This window comes from Nerophis ophidion, linkage group LG15, assembly GCF_033978795.1.
Source record: "Nerophis ophidion isolate RoL-2023_Sa linkage group LG15, RoL_Noph_v1.0, whole genome shotgun sequence".
Classification (NCBI taxonomy): domain Eukaryota; kingdom Metazoa; phylum Chordata; class Actinopteri; order Syngnathiformes; family Syngnathidae; genus Nerophis; species Nerophis ophidion.
Genome location: NC_084625.1, coordinates 22,623,280 through 22,637,064, shown reverse-complemented (window position 1 = coordinate 22,637,064; position 13,785 = coordinate 22,623,280). Strand labels below are relative to the sequence as shown.

Below are 13,785 nucleotides of genomic sequence, written 5' to 3'. Positions count from 1 at the left end.
TTTAGTGTTGCCAATCAACCTATCCCCAGGTGCATGTTTTTGGAGGTGGGAGGAAGTCTGAGTACACGGAGGGAACCCACGCAGTCACGGGGAGAACATGCAAACTCCACACAGAAAGATCCCGAGCCCGGGATTGAACTCAGTACTACTCAGGACCTTCGTATTGTGAGGCACATGCACTAACCCCTCTTCCACCGTGCTGCCCCTTGTTACACATAGTGTTACAATAAAGCTGCATCCGTTTAGCACTTGGCTTCAAAAACTTACTGCTCATCCTCTTTGGGGTCTAAAATATAAGGTTCTGGATCATAATATTTTTCCAGAAGTAAAAATTGATGCTCTCACAAAGTCTGCTTGATTAGCATTGTTGTTGATAGGAAAGGAAACTGTGGTTACCATAGCTATAATCACAGATCACGTCACTGGCTTCCTCTTAACTTTCAAAATGGTTCAGGAATCTCTGTGAGATTGATACTATTTTAATCATATCTATTTAGTCGCAAACTTTGGAAGTCTTTAGGTGTCATTAATCAGACATATATGGTAGTAACGTCAATATGGAGGCAACTTGTTTTTCTACTCTGGTACTGCAAACCCCAAATAAGTCTTCTTATTTGATGTGCTTGTTATAGCGTTTTCTTTTAGCTCTAATTTAGCCTCATTCCTCATTGACCTATCTCCATTGTGATGGTTTGAGGGTGTTTGTAGAACAGGTTTAGCCACACTCACCCCACCGTGACGTCTTTGCGTACGCTCTCCCCCCTTCAGGCCAAGAGAAACCGTCGGAGCAGGAGAGCAGCGAGACGCGGGCCCCCGAGACCATCAACCGCTACGGGAGCATCAACTCCCTGGACTCCACCGCCTCGTCTGGCATCGGCAGCTACAGCACACAGATGTCGGGCACGGACAACCCTGAGCAGTTTGAGGTCCTCAAACAGCAGAAAGAGATCATCGAGCAGGGGATAGACCTGTGAGTTGCCATGAAAAGAAAGTCAGTTAAAGACGTGATTATTCATTCTAATTGAATTAACCAAGGTTCAACAAGAAACCAAAGAGAGGCATCCAGTACCTTCAAGAGCAAGGCATGTTGGGTACAACGCCTGAGGACCTGGCTCAGTTCCTGCATCAGGAGGAACGCATTGATTCGGTGAGAAGTTCCGCCAATGTTTATTTTGGAATATTTTTGCAGACAAACAAGTTACCTCCCCTTTTCATCCGCCGCTTTCATTAAACTACACAGACATAATGAAAATGTCCTTCAGCATTAAAGTGACAGGGGGTCAATGCAGCCCCGAGGCTTGAAAGCAGCGTAAATGTTAACTCTAATTGGAGGGGAGGGCACTCAACTGGGCAGCCTTCAGGAGCATAACCACGTGCACATTGATAACATCTTCCTCTTAGATGTGTTAATATGCTGTTTTTAAAGACCCACCGCAAAAACGCTGGCTACATATCTACACCGTCAGTGTATGAATGTGTGTGTGAATGGGCGAATGTGGAAATACTGTCAAAGCGCTTTGGGGTCCATTAAAAAGGGGTAGAAAAGCGCTATACAAGTACAACCCATTTACCATTTACCATATGTGACCGGAGCGACATGTGACAGTTCTGCAGTTTTTAAGGAACTACTGCAAAAATGCAAGTCAAAAGTCCTGTGTACAGTAGGGAAGGGATTCATATGGCCCCATTCCTGGGTGGATCTTGCGAGAGGAAAGGGGGCGGGGGATTAATAATTTTGCAATGCAGTCTACTGAAAATGATGCCACTCTTCATAGCAACTGGCACTGGTCAAAGTTGGAATTGTCATAAAAGACATTTTAAGATCTTCAACAATCTACTGCCACATGGCACGTTTCACGATCACATTCTTTACCGATACCAATCGCAGGCCGATCGATCGGCACATCCCTAATTTTTAGGAATCTACTGCTAAAGTGCTACTTTAAAATTCTATGTAAGACAGGCGCACTATGCTGTTTTTAAGGGACTATTGCACAAATGTGATAAAAAAATATTCTGTATGGCATGAGCACTTTGCTGTTTTTAGAGATTGACTACAGAAATGCAAGTCAAAGATCTAATGTATGGCAGGAACACGCTGTTTTTAAGGACCGACAGCAAAACTGCATATCAAAGGTATTTTATGTATGACAGGAGAGGTCTGCTATTTTTTTGTGTCGTGAGTAATCTGCATTTTTTTAAGGAACTATAGAAAAAATTTGATTTTAAGGATTGTATGTGGGCAGGAATGGCCTCCTCTTTTTCAAGATTGACTGCAAAAATGCAAGTGAAAGCTTCTTATGTATGAATGGAGAGCTCTGCTATTTTTCGGAATCTACTGCAAAAATGGTAGTTTGAAATATTACATATGACCACTATGTGTGGACTGCTGATTAAGAATCTATTGCAACAATGTAAGTCAAATATTCTATGTATGATAGTTTTCTGCTGTTAATAGGAATCGACTGTAAAAATGCCAGTCAAAGACATTATATATAACAGTAGCAGTCTGCAATTTTGAAGGATTTACTGCAAAATACAAAACATAGATCCTAGTTTTCTGTTGTTTTTTGGAATAAGCGGGTGAAGTTGTAGACTGAACATGTGGGATTGTCTGATGTCAAAAAGGTTGCCAGTAGATTAGAGCTGGTGCACATTATTTTACAAGTACAACTAAATCAGCCTCCTCTGTCTTTGGTCTCTCTCCGTTAGACTCAAGTGGGGGAGTTTCTTGGCGATAATGACCGTTTTAATAAAGAGGTGATGTATGCCTACGTGGATCAAATGGACTTCCAAGGCAAAGACTTTGTCTCGGCGCTCAGGATATTTCTGGAGGGCTTTCGGCTGCCCGGCGAGGCCCAAAAGATCGACCGGCTCATGGAGAAATTTGCCGCCAGATACCTCGAGTGCAATCAGGGGTAAGAAAGAATGAGTATCTCCAAGCTATGGATTAGGTTGAATGAAATTGGTTGCATTCGAAACATGTTTTGACTTGCAGGCAAACACTCTTTGCGAGCGCAGACACAGCCTACGTGCTTGCCTACTCTATTATCATGCTGACAACTGACCTTCACAGTCCACAAGTATGTATACCGGTACTACAAAATACAATTATAAACAGGGCTTTTATTCACCAAAACTTCAAATATTTTTATGTTTTCAAAATGTAATTGTTAGTTAAATATTAATATATATTAAAATTAATAATTTTATGTTGATTATTTAATATGTTAATATTTATTTTACAATGAAATATTTAAACCATAAAGTATTAATATATGAATTAAATATTAAGATTTTTGTAAGTTAATTATTGTATTTTAAATATTATTTAATATATTCATATATAATTTGAACTCTAACGACTTTAGTAAATGAGAAAGCACATTTATTAACAAGAGTATTGCAAGAAATATCAGCAACAGAATTATTTTGTAATGGCAGTAAGAGGCAAACTGCTTACTCTGTGTTATTAGCTGAAATAAGACGACAACTATAACAGCTGAATAGCGCAACTACCATTTTAAAATACATGCAGAGGTATATAAATGACCATTATTGCAACTCCTGTCATCTTTTGGATTAAATAATACAACATCATTATGAGGTTGCTTACAGCCACAGTTGTTAATGCCAGTGTTGACAACAGATGGTTAATTGATCGGAGACATTAACTGGAACATTTACTGGAAGCATATTGTCATCCTTTGCCTTTTTTTCCCCACGCATAATAAGGTGAAGAATAAAATGACAAAGGAACAGTACATCAAGATGAATCGCGGAATCAACGACAGCAAAGACCTCCCGGAGGAATATCTGTCAGCCATCTATGATGAGATCGCAGGAAAAAAGATCGCTATGAAGGAGACAAAAGAGCTAACCATCAAGTCCAGCAAGCACAGTGAGTGTTTTGGTAAAATATCATTCAAATCATGAGCCAGTATTAATAGCACTAACACCAGAAATGCACAGTTGTAGACCACTACAATGTATCACCTGGGACATTTACTGGATTTTGTCCTGCATTACAGTTTGTTTGATTGAACTGCAGTTGCTCTACCTAGTGGGGAAGTTGAGGAATTACAGTTCAAATTGAAAAAAAAAGTTATTGTAGAATTCAGTATTTGTGGGCCTTGCTTGTTGTCACAAGATAACAAAATACTGCTAAGTGGTCTTCCTGTGTGTTCATATTGTGGTGTTGTGCTTAGGTGTGGCCAGCGAGAAGCAACGCCGTCTCCTCTACAACGTGGAGATGGAGCAGATGGCCAAGACGGCCAAAGCACTGATGGAGGCCGTCAGCCACGTGCAGGCTCCGTTCACCAGTGCTACGCACCTGGAGCACGTCAGGCCTATGTTTAAGGTAGAACGCCACCAAATGCTCGCTGTCGCCCACTACATGCTAAACTGTTGTTGTTTACTCTCAGTTGGCGTGGACTCCCTTCCTTGCCGCGTTTAGCGTGGGCCTGCAAGACTGCGACGACCCCGATGTGGCGTCGCTGTGTCTAGAAGGCATCCGCTGCGCCATCAGAATAGCATGCATCTTCTCCATACAGGTGCTGGAGTCTAAAACGGGAGGGGCTTGGCCTCTTATCTGTTCTGACTAATTTGGACTGGGCTTGTTGTTTATTTCAGCTGGAGAGGGACGCCTACGTTCAGGCCCTGGCCAGGTTCACGCTGCTCACCGCCAGCTCGGGCATCGCCGAAATGAAGCAGAAGAACATCGACACCATCAAGACGCTCATCACTGTGGCACACACCGACGGAAACTACCTGGGAAACTCCTGGCACGAGGTTAGCCTTTTTAACTGTCAGATCAGTACATTATTGTCATTTATAAAAGGTACACTTGTGAAATATTTCCTCATTTTTTCTTAAGGCAATTGAGGACATGTTCCAAGGTGTTCATGCTATAAATCAGTGTGAATGTTTTTATCCATTCAGATCATGAAGTGCATCAGTCAGCTGGAGCTGGCTCAGCTGATCGGCACCGGGGTGAAGGCCCGCTACATTTCAGGGACAGTGCGGGGCAGAGAGGGCTTTTTGGCCAGCACCAAGGAGCAGAACAACGATGAGTACTTGGGCCTGGGTTAGTAGCACCTCATTCTGTTATGTCTAGGCCTGGGTTATTCAATCAATTAATCAACGATAAATGAAAAATAACTTCGCCCGCATCAAAACATTCTCTGTGTGGGTGTTTTTTTTCTCTGTCTCACTTTGTGCATCACTCTCAGCACTTGAGTTTGTTTATGTAATAGAAGAAGTAAACAAACCAAGTGAATCCTCTCTCATAAGTCATCCAAAATCTTTGTTTTGGTTATGCCAAAGCGAGACCGCTAGCTTACACACACACACACACGATGCACGGACAGAGAGCTTTGCTCGTTGCGACTCGCAAGTGAGAAGCAGCGCAAGGTAACAACGATTATGAGGAAAAACGATAATTGCAAATCCAAATGTCACAGTGTGGGAATAATAAATCGACGAAACAAACGCATGACACTGTTTTCCCAACTAGGGAAAAAAGTGTACTTCAAGATATAAAATATTTATTAATGGGCAATTTTTGTTCACAGAAATTGAGTAAATCAAATTTTTATTGTTTGTTTATTTTAAGATAAGAAAGATTTTCACCTTCCAATTACAATGATAAAAATACTGATGAGAGATGAACGATTATAGCGTTTTAAAGGGTAACTTTTATTATTAGTGTTATATACTGAATTACGATTACATAATACAATGGTGCTGACTACAAAATATTTTATAAAAATTTGTGGGACAATATTTATCGTACAGAAACATGTTATTGGCCCAGGTGTATTGAGGCCAACATCTTGACAAACGAGTCAAATCTGCTGTTACTGATCACCTCTGTGTCCTGTTGTGCAGTTGGTGGTACGGTGGACCGGAAGCAGATTGCCAGTATTCAGGAGTCCATCGGAGAAACCAGCTCTCAGAGTGTGGTGGTGGCTGTGGACAGGTACAACAAAAACACTAAGCATTGTTAAACATAATTTCAAAGACTTTATTGTCATGTTTTCTCTGCTTTAGGATATTCACAGGTTCTACCAGACTTGATGGCAATGCAATAGGTGAGTCCAAGACTGATTAACCCCTTGAAGTCATTGTTGAGAGAGTTCATTGCTCATTGAGAACATCTCTCTGTGCGTCAAGTGGATTTTGTGCGCTGGCTGTGCGCCGTGTCCATGGATGAGCTGGCCTCGCCCACGCACCCGCGAATGTTCAGCCTGCAGAAAATAGTGGAGATCTCCTACTACAACATGGGCCGCATCAGGCTGCAGTGGTCCAGGATCTGGGAGGTCATCGGAGACCACTTCAACAAGGTGGGCCACAATTCAGTGGCATAGAAGGGATTCAACTTGAGCGTTTTAGATAAGTTTAGTTGAATATTTAATGCAACAAAATAGATGTGAGCTGTGAACCTACCTATTTAAATGTCTTTTCCAGAAATTTGTTTCTTCAGGCTTTTGATTGGTTAAAATGGCCTAATGGTTTAAAGTTGTAGCACCATCTATTGTTCTGGCATGACAGCACTAGAAGTTTTTTTGTTTTTTTTTTATCACATCCACTATCCCCTGGCAGGTGGGCTGTAATTCCAATGAAGACGTGGCCATTTTCGCAGTGGACTCCCTCAGGCAGCTGTCCATGAAGTTCTTGGAAAAGGGCGAGCTGGCCAACTTCAGATTTCAGAAGGATTTCCTGCGGCCGTTTGAGCACATCATGAAGAAGAACAGGTATGAAGAAAGCAGTGGACCTTACCCGTTTCAGTTCCTCAGCTATAAATGAGGCTCTGTAGTTTTCCCATTGATGCAAGATAATCAGTGGAAGTATAGATCTCTCTGGCGATGGCAGGTTGCAGCAAAGTGTCATCTCGCTTATGCTGCCTTTTCAATAGTTCATCAACGACACAGCAGCTTTGTCGACAATTATCCTTCCCTCAACACTCCTCCCTTCATGCCTCCTTCAGGTCGCCCACCATCCGAGACATGGTGGTGCGCTGCATTGCTCAGATGGTGAACTCCCAGGCGGCGAACATTCGCTCTGGCTGGAAGAATATCTTCTCTGTCTTCCACTTGGCTGCATCCGACCAGGACGAGAGCATTGTGGAGCTGGCCTTTCAGACCACGGGGCACATCGTCAGTGAGTGCTTCACACTCAAGACTGCTTAATAGGAATTATTTGTTGTGTTAAAAAAAAACATCGAACATAATGATTCCCATTTCCTCTCCAAGCGAATGTATTCGAGAAGCACTTTGCAGCCACCATCGACTCCTTCCAGGACGCTGTCAAGTGTCTGTCGGAGTTTGCCTGCAACGCCTCCTTTCCAGACACCAGCATGGAAGCCATTCGCCTAATCAGACACTGCGCCAAATATGTCTCGGAAAGGCCACAGGTGGTCATCACTTCCTGGATAATGCATAATCCTGCTCAAGCGCCTCATATCCGGTCCTTAAAGCAACAACATTATGTAATAACTGCTTACCTTTTTGTGGCAGGCCTTCAAAGACTACACCAGTGATGACATGAATGTAGCACCAGAGGACCGTGTGTGGGTGCGAGGCTGGTTTCCCATTCTCTTTGAGCTCTCCTGCATCATCAACAGGTGTAAACTGGACGTCCGCACCAGGTGTGTTGCTAGTTTGTGTACCGAATTGTTTTGGAAGCCACATTTCCAGAAAGCTAAGGACCGGGGCTGTACTTCTCCCTTCATTATTAGTCTTATTTAGTATATTCTGGAGAACCAGTGTCCTCTACAGTACACATTAGATGTTGCTTTATTTATTTGGTCCTGTGTAGTCCTGTGTTCAATCTTTCTGTGTGGAGTTTGCATGTCCTCCCCGTGACTGCGTGGGTTCCCTCCGGGTACTCCGGCTTCCTCCCACCTCCAAAGACATGCACCTGGGGATAGGTTGATTGGCAACACTAAATTGGCCCTAGTGTGTGAATGTGAGTGTAAATGTTGTCTTGGCCCTGCAATGAGGTGGCGACTTGTCCAGGGTGTACGCCACCTTCCGCCCGATTGTAGCTGAGATAGGCTCCAGCGCCCCCCGCGTTCCTGAAGGGAATAAGCGGTAGAAAATGGATGGATATTTTGTAAGAGTTACAGAAACGCTGTGCTGTTTTTAAGGACCTTCTGCAATAAAGTAAGTCAAAGATCATCTACATGATAGCACTTTAGTGTTTTTAAGAATCCGTTGCAAAAATGCGAGTCTCTCGCAAGATTTTGTAACTAAACTTGCGCGCCAGCAGTTGAATAGCACAAATGATGAAAAAGAGAGGACCTAAAATGGTACTTTGAGGATTACCACTTGTATGACTAAAGAAGTTGAACAAATGACTACTGACTGGATCTAAAGTAAACAAGCTTCAGCAACACATTTGTTACATAAATCACGTGACAGGGAAAAACAATTTTAACTACCTAAAAGGAGAGATTTTGAAGGGGTGTCTAGAGAAAGGCCTCAATTGTAAATCACAAATTTGAACCCCAGTGTTCTTTGTTTGCTAGCAAGGTTAAAATGTCAATGCAAGGATTTGCCAATGTGTTTACATGGTCCAAGTTCCTTTATACAACAGGAGCACTCTAGTCATTTTTAGGAATTTGCTTCAAAAATGTTTCCCAAGTTTTGAAATGAACGCAGGGGAGCGTATGGGGTCAATACAGGGCTGGATTTGCTCCTAGGTCATCAGGTGAATAGCCCTGCCTTAGTTTAACAAATGCCAACTAGTGTGGTTAACCTCACTCCTTATTGTCTTAAGAGCTGTTGTGGGCTTTTAGCTTGCTGGCTAGTGCTGCTCGACGTGTGGTTGCTGGTGTCCTTTTAATGCAGCCTCACTCTCTTGGATAAAAAATATAAAGTGGAAATTGGCAATGTTACTCTGTATGTTTTTTCAAGGGGCTTGACGGTAATGTTTGAAGTTATGAAAACATATGGGCACACCTTCGAGAAGCACTGGTGGCAAGACCTCTTCAGGATCGTTTTCAGGATCTTCGACAACATGAAGCTGCCCGAGCAACAGACCGAGGTAAGTCACCACCCTCTGAGAAAACTTTCATGACGCTCACCGAGGCCTTGATACCTCCACAGAAAGCGGAGTGGATGACGACCACCTGCAACCACGCACTTTACGCCATCTGCGACGTCTTCACACAGTACTTTGAGTCGCTGAACGACGTGCTGCTGGATGACATTTTAGCTCAGCTCTACTGGTGTGTGCAGCAAGGTGGGTGCACGAAGCTCTACTTCTAGGACATTCGAGATTGCTTTTTTTGGCGTCACCATCTGTGTTTGCTTGTGTGTGTGCAGATAATGAGCAGCTCGCCCGCTCAGGCACTAACTGTCTGGAGAATGTCGTCATACTGAATGGTGAGAAATTCTCCCCCGAGACGTGGAACAAGACATGCAATTGCATGCTGGACATCTTCAAGACCACAATCCCTAACGCGTAAGCCTTGCAAGACGTACTGATCCTAAAGCCAACAGTATCTGATGATTGTGTTCCATGTATCTCAGGCTGTTAACATGGAGGCCAGCAGGAGCAGACGGAGAACACTTTACACAAAGTCTGTCAGACAAGCAGCTGGTGAGACTTCCGCCAAATTAATCACCATTTGTTACTTACATGTGCTCTAGATGGTTTCCCGTATTTGTCTGCCAGATTGTCTTAATTTCTGTCCTCCTTCTTCTCAGGACTCCATTTCCCAGAAGTCAGTGGACCTGCAGCTCCGCCCCGATGACCAGCGCTCCATCAGCAGTGCCGACAGGGTCACAGTGGAGAGCCGTCATCAGAGCCAACAGGGCGCCAACCCCGCTGTGCCCAACGAGGATGGTGTCAGGAGCCGGAGCTCTGCGAGTGAGTGAGGTCTTTTAAAAGGGAAAGCGACACACATCCAAGGAGGTTCTGAGCTTGATGTTCCGCAGGGGGGCTGGAGCAACGCTTGTTCGCAGCCTTGCTCATTAAGTGCGTGGTGCAGCTGGAGTTGATCCAGACCATCGACAACATTGTCTTCTTTCCCGCCACCAGTAAGAAGGAAGATGCAGAGAACTTGGCTGCAGCTCAGGTACAAACAACTGTAGTCCAGTGAAGACGTTGGCTTTTTTGTAGGGCCGCACGATTATCGGGTCAATATTGGAAATTATTACATCACACCAATAATCCAATAACTTCGATAACTGGTAGAAATTTTAAATAAAATGCTCCAATGAGGCGAGATTACCCATACTGCTTTGTAGGGGAATTAGGGTAAACAAATCAAGCTCCCTTACCTCAGGGGATGTTCCAAACTGCCAGACCTCACTACTCATCAGAGGGAGACATCCAATCCGGCGTGCCACCTGAACCAAATGCCTTGCAAACACTCAGCGAGGGGAAATAAAACACCTGTCTTCTACACATCAAACCTCACTGGCCACTCACTAAACAAAAACAAACAGAAAAAGAAGAAGCTATCGGAATCAGATTTATTGGCCAAGTATGTTCAACACACAAGGAATTTGATTTGGTAGACGGTGCTCTCTTTGTTCAATGCGGGAAACACGCGACAACAGTGCCTTATTCCGGTGCAAAGTGAATGCAGACTCATCCAACTGCAACAAGTGCTCAGCGGTAAAATTGTGGAAGTAACGTAGCATCCTGACAAGAAACACAAAGGGTCTTTTTCAACTTTATTGCCAACCTTAACACAGCAAGAGCAGCCCTCATTACAGCGCTAGCCTCTTCAGTAACTACAACAACACACTTTCTCACGACTGTTACTGTGAGCAAGGTTGCATTCAGGGACACTAGGTATTTTGAGCATTATACATTCTCAACTCAAGTAAGGCGTTTTTTGCTTTTTCCGTATTGCTGCAAAATTCTGACAATTGGTTGAAGATTGTATTTAATTTATACCCCTTAAGTAAAAAACTTGTGGAACAAAATTCCTTAAAACTAATTGGTTTTTGTTTTTGCACAAATGTGCCTGTTTATAATTTTTTTAGTACAGGTTTGGTACTAGTATCAGTTAAAATGTAGACCATGCCCATCGATTATCAGGACATACAAGCTTCACTGATTTATTGATGTGATGTCATATTTGGTTCGGACAAATCTACAGGAAGAGTTTTTCAAATCCAGCATTGTTTGACATTTTCTTACCACCAGTGAGCATAAAAAAACACTCAAATGTACATTAAAAATATGATATACATCAATAATAAGGGTGTGAATCTTTGGTCATCTAACAAGTCGATCTGATTCTGATTCCTGGGGTGACGATTTGATTCAGAATTCATTCTCGATTCGCAATGTATTATTTTGTATAATAAATATAATGAAACCTTTTCAAAACAGTTCACCGGTTAGGAAAGCTGCTTCTGGTTTCATGGAGACGGCCTAAAAACTTTTTTTTTTTAAATAATACTTAAACAATAATATTTTAACTTTGTTTTTGTTTTTTAATTATCTGATGAATAAAAATTGCGATTTGGATGTGAATTGATTTTTTTGTACACCCCTAATAGATAGGTTATATGTATCAATCTTGAAAAGCAGGAAGTTTACAGTATCTGCCTGAAATACAGATAAATACAAATTGTGCATCACTACTGTTTAGCCATGTGTATTAAATAATGTTGAATTTAGGTACATTTTATGTGACGAATGGGTATCTTCTGACACAACAAAATATTTAAAAAATATATTTTTAATTTTAAAAGCTAAAAGATGCAGCACATCCGGAAAGTATTCACAGCGCTTCCCTTTTTCTCACATTACATTACAGCCTTATTCCAAAATGAAATACATTCACTTTTGTTCTCAAAACCCTCCAAACCATCCATCCATCCATCCATTTTCTACCGCTTATCCCCTCTAGGGTAGCGGGGGGCGCTGGTGCCTATCTCAGCTACAATTGAGCGGAAGGCGGGAACTCTCCAAACAATACCCCATAATGACAATGTGAAAAGTTTTTTTTATTTATTCAGCAAAAATAAAGAACCACATGTACATAACTATACACAGCCTTTGGTCAATACTTTGTTGATGCACATTTGGCAGCAATTACAGCTTCAAGTTTTTTTGAATACGATGCCACAAGCTTGGCAAACCGATCTTTGGGCTGTTTTGCCCATTCCTCTTTGTATCACTGTAGCCCTTCATCGCTATATTAAAAGTCAATAGCCTAGATTCAAGCCATTAATGCTGTAAAATACAGGAAAGCTCCAAAAATGATCCTAAATGTGGTTGAATTTGACCTTTTCTCCCTACCAAATCTTTTTTTTCACCTTAGCAAGACACTTTGGACACAGCTAGCTTCACAAAAATGTGCTATGGATAGAGAAGCTTGGCTTAGTAACCCCATCAAAAACATTTTTTTTTGGTTTGTAGCAAGAGGAAATGTGTTCAATAATCCTCTGTGTCTTGTATTTAGCGGGGTGCTGTAAACGCCTCAGACGTCCCCCCGGAGACACAAGACCAGGGCATGTTCCGCTACCTGACCTCGCAGCAGCTTTTCAAGTTGCTGGACTGCTTGCTGGAGTCACACCGCTTTGCCAAGGCGTTCAACTCCAACAACGAGCAGAGGACTCTACTGTGGAAAGCAGGTCACTCTCGTACTTGACTGTGTTGTGGCATTTATGGAAGGCCATGCTGCGTGTGTGACTACTTGTGTGTGTGTGTGTGTGTGCACTGCAGGTTTTAAAGGAAAGTCCAAGCCTAACCTGTTGAAGCAGGAGACCAGCAGCTTGGCGTGCAGCCTGCGCATCCTTTTCCGTATGTACACGGACCAGACGCGGCAGGATGCCTGGGAGGAGGTCCAGAGGCGACTGCTCGAGTAAGACGATGATTGAGTGTTGAGGGGAAATCAGCTTCATGGGAACGTGGACACCCTGCTAGACAGACCATAATACGCCACCAGACACTCTGATTAGTGGGAGGTAGTCATGTGTGGAGTAAAGGAAAGTGAGGTGCTTAATGGCTAACAGATGGTATTGTTGCAGTGTTTGAGAATAGAGGTTAAAGGTCATAGCCTTCTGAAACTGTGATCATTTTCATAATCCCATCAATCAGGAGCTAATTAGCATTAGTTTACCCTTTCCTCCTGATCAGACTCTTCGATATTACATTTTTTTGTCTTTAATTTTACCGTATTGACCCAAATATAAGACAAACCGAAATTACACTTTTTTCCCCCAAGACACTGTTTTGGAAAACATTTTTTGAGACAAAATTCTTATTTTTTAAAATCATGTTTTTGAACAGTTTGTTGATCATCGTCATCTTGTAATTAATTCCTCCTCAGGGTTCGGATGATCGCGTCCACACCAGGGATACAACGATTAACCGTGATTAAAAACATCACAAATGATTTCACCGCAAAAGCGCCACTATACCGTGTGTTTCAGTCCTCCTCATTCGCTATTAACGAACATAATGCTTATACAGTGGGTCCAAAAAGTTTTTAGTCAGCCACCGATTGTGCAAGTTCTCCCACTTAAAATGATGACAGAGGTCTGTAATTTTCATCATAGGTACACTTCAACTGTGAAAGACAGAATGTGGGAAAAAAAATCCATGAATTCACATTGTAGGAATTTTAAAGAATTTATTTGTAAATTATGGTGGAAAATAAGTATTTGGTCACTTCAAACAAGGGAGATCTCCGGCTCTCACAGACCTGTAACTTCTTCTTTAAGAAGCTCTTCTGTCCTCCACTCGTTACCTGTATTAATGGCACCTGTTTGAACTCGTTATCTGTATAAAAGACACCAGTCCACAGCCTCA

General features: G+C 42.5%; 1 protein-coding gene across 2 annotated transcripts in view; it reads left to right on the top strand.

The window, feature by feature from the left end:
* The window catches only part of arfgef1 (ADP-ribosylation factor guanine nucleotide-exchange factor 1 (brefeldin A-inhibited)), a 67,515-nt gene that overhangs the window by 50,182 nt on the left and 3,548 nt on the right, over window positions 1-13,785 (top strand). For both annotated transcript variants that reach the window (XM_061921846.1, XM_061921845.1), the window contains 24 exons: window positions 769-970; window positions 1,036-1,147; window positions 2,713-2,918; window positions 2,999-3,083; window positions 3,736-3,901; window positions 4,209-4,360; window positions 4,425-4,553; window positions 4,633-4,791; window positions 4,942-5,086; window positions 5,890-5,980; window positions 6,052-6,092; window positions 6,175-6,344; window positions 6,604-6,755; window positions 6,989-7,161; window positions 7,254-7,414; window positions 7,518-7,648; window positions 8,919-9,048; window positions 9,111-9,246; window positions 9,330-9,468; window positions 9,537-9,606; window positions 9,714-9,876; window positions 9,945-10,084; window positions 12,434-12,605; window positions 12,697-12,835. In XM_061921846.1, coding sequence (XP_061777830.1) covers window positions 769-970; window positions 1,036-1,147; window positions 2,713-2,918; window positions 2,999-3,083; window positions 3,736-3,901; window positions 4,209-4,360; window positions 4,425-4,553; window positions 4,633-4,791; window positions 4,942-5,086; window positions 5,890-5,980; window positions 6,052-6,092; window positions 6,175-6,344; window positions 6,604-6,755; window positions 6,989-7,161; window positions 7,254-7,414; window positions 7,518-7,648; window positions 8,919-9,048; window positions 9,111-9,246; window positions 9,330-9,468; window positions 9,537-9,606; window positions 9,714-9,876; window positions 9,945-10,084; window positions 12,434-12,605; window positions 12,697-12,835 — 3,364 coding nt within the window. The remainder of the gene's footprint in view (window positions 1-768; window positions 971-1,035; window positions 1,148-2,712; window positions 2,919-2,998; window positions 3,084-3,735; window positions 3,902-4,208; window positions 4,361-4,424; window positions 4,554-4,632; window positions 4,792-4,941; window positions 5,087-5,889; window positions 5,981-6,051; window positions 6,093-6,174; window positions 6,345-6,603; window positions 6,756-6,988; window positions 7,162-7,253; window positions 7,415-7,517; window positions 7,649-8,918; window positions 9,049-9,110; window positions 9,247-9,329; window positions 9,469-9,536; window positions 9,607-9,713; window positions 9,877-9,944; window positions 10,085-12,433; window positions 12,606-12,696; window positions 12,836-13,785) is intronic.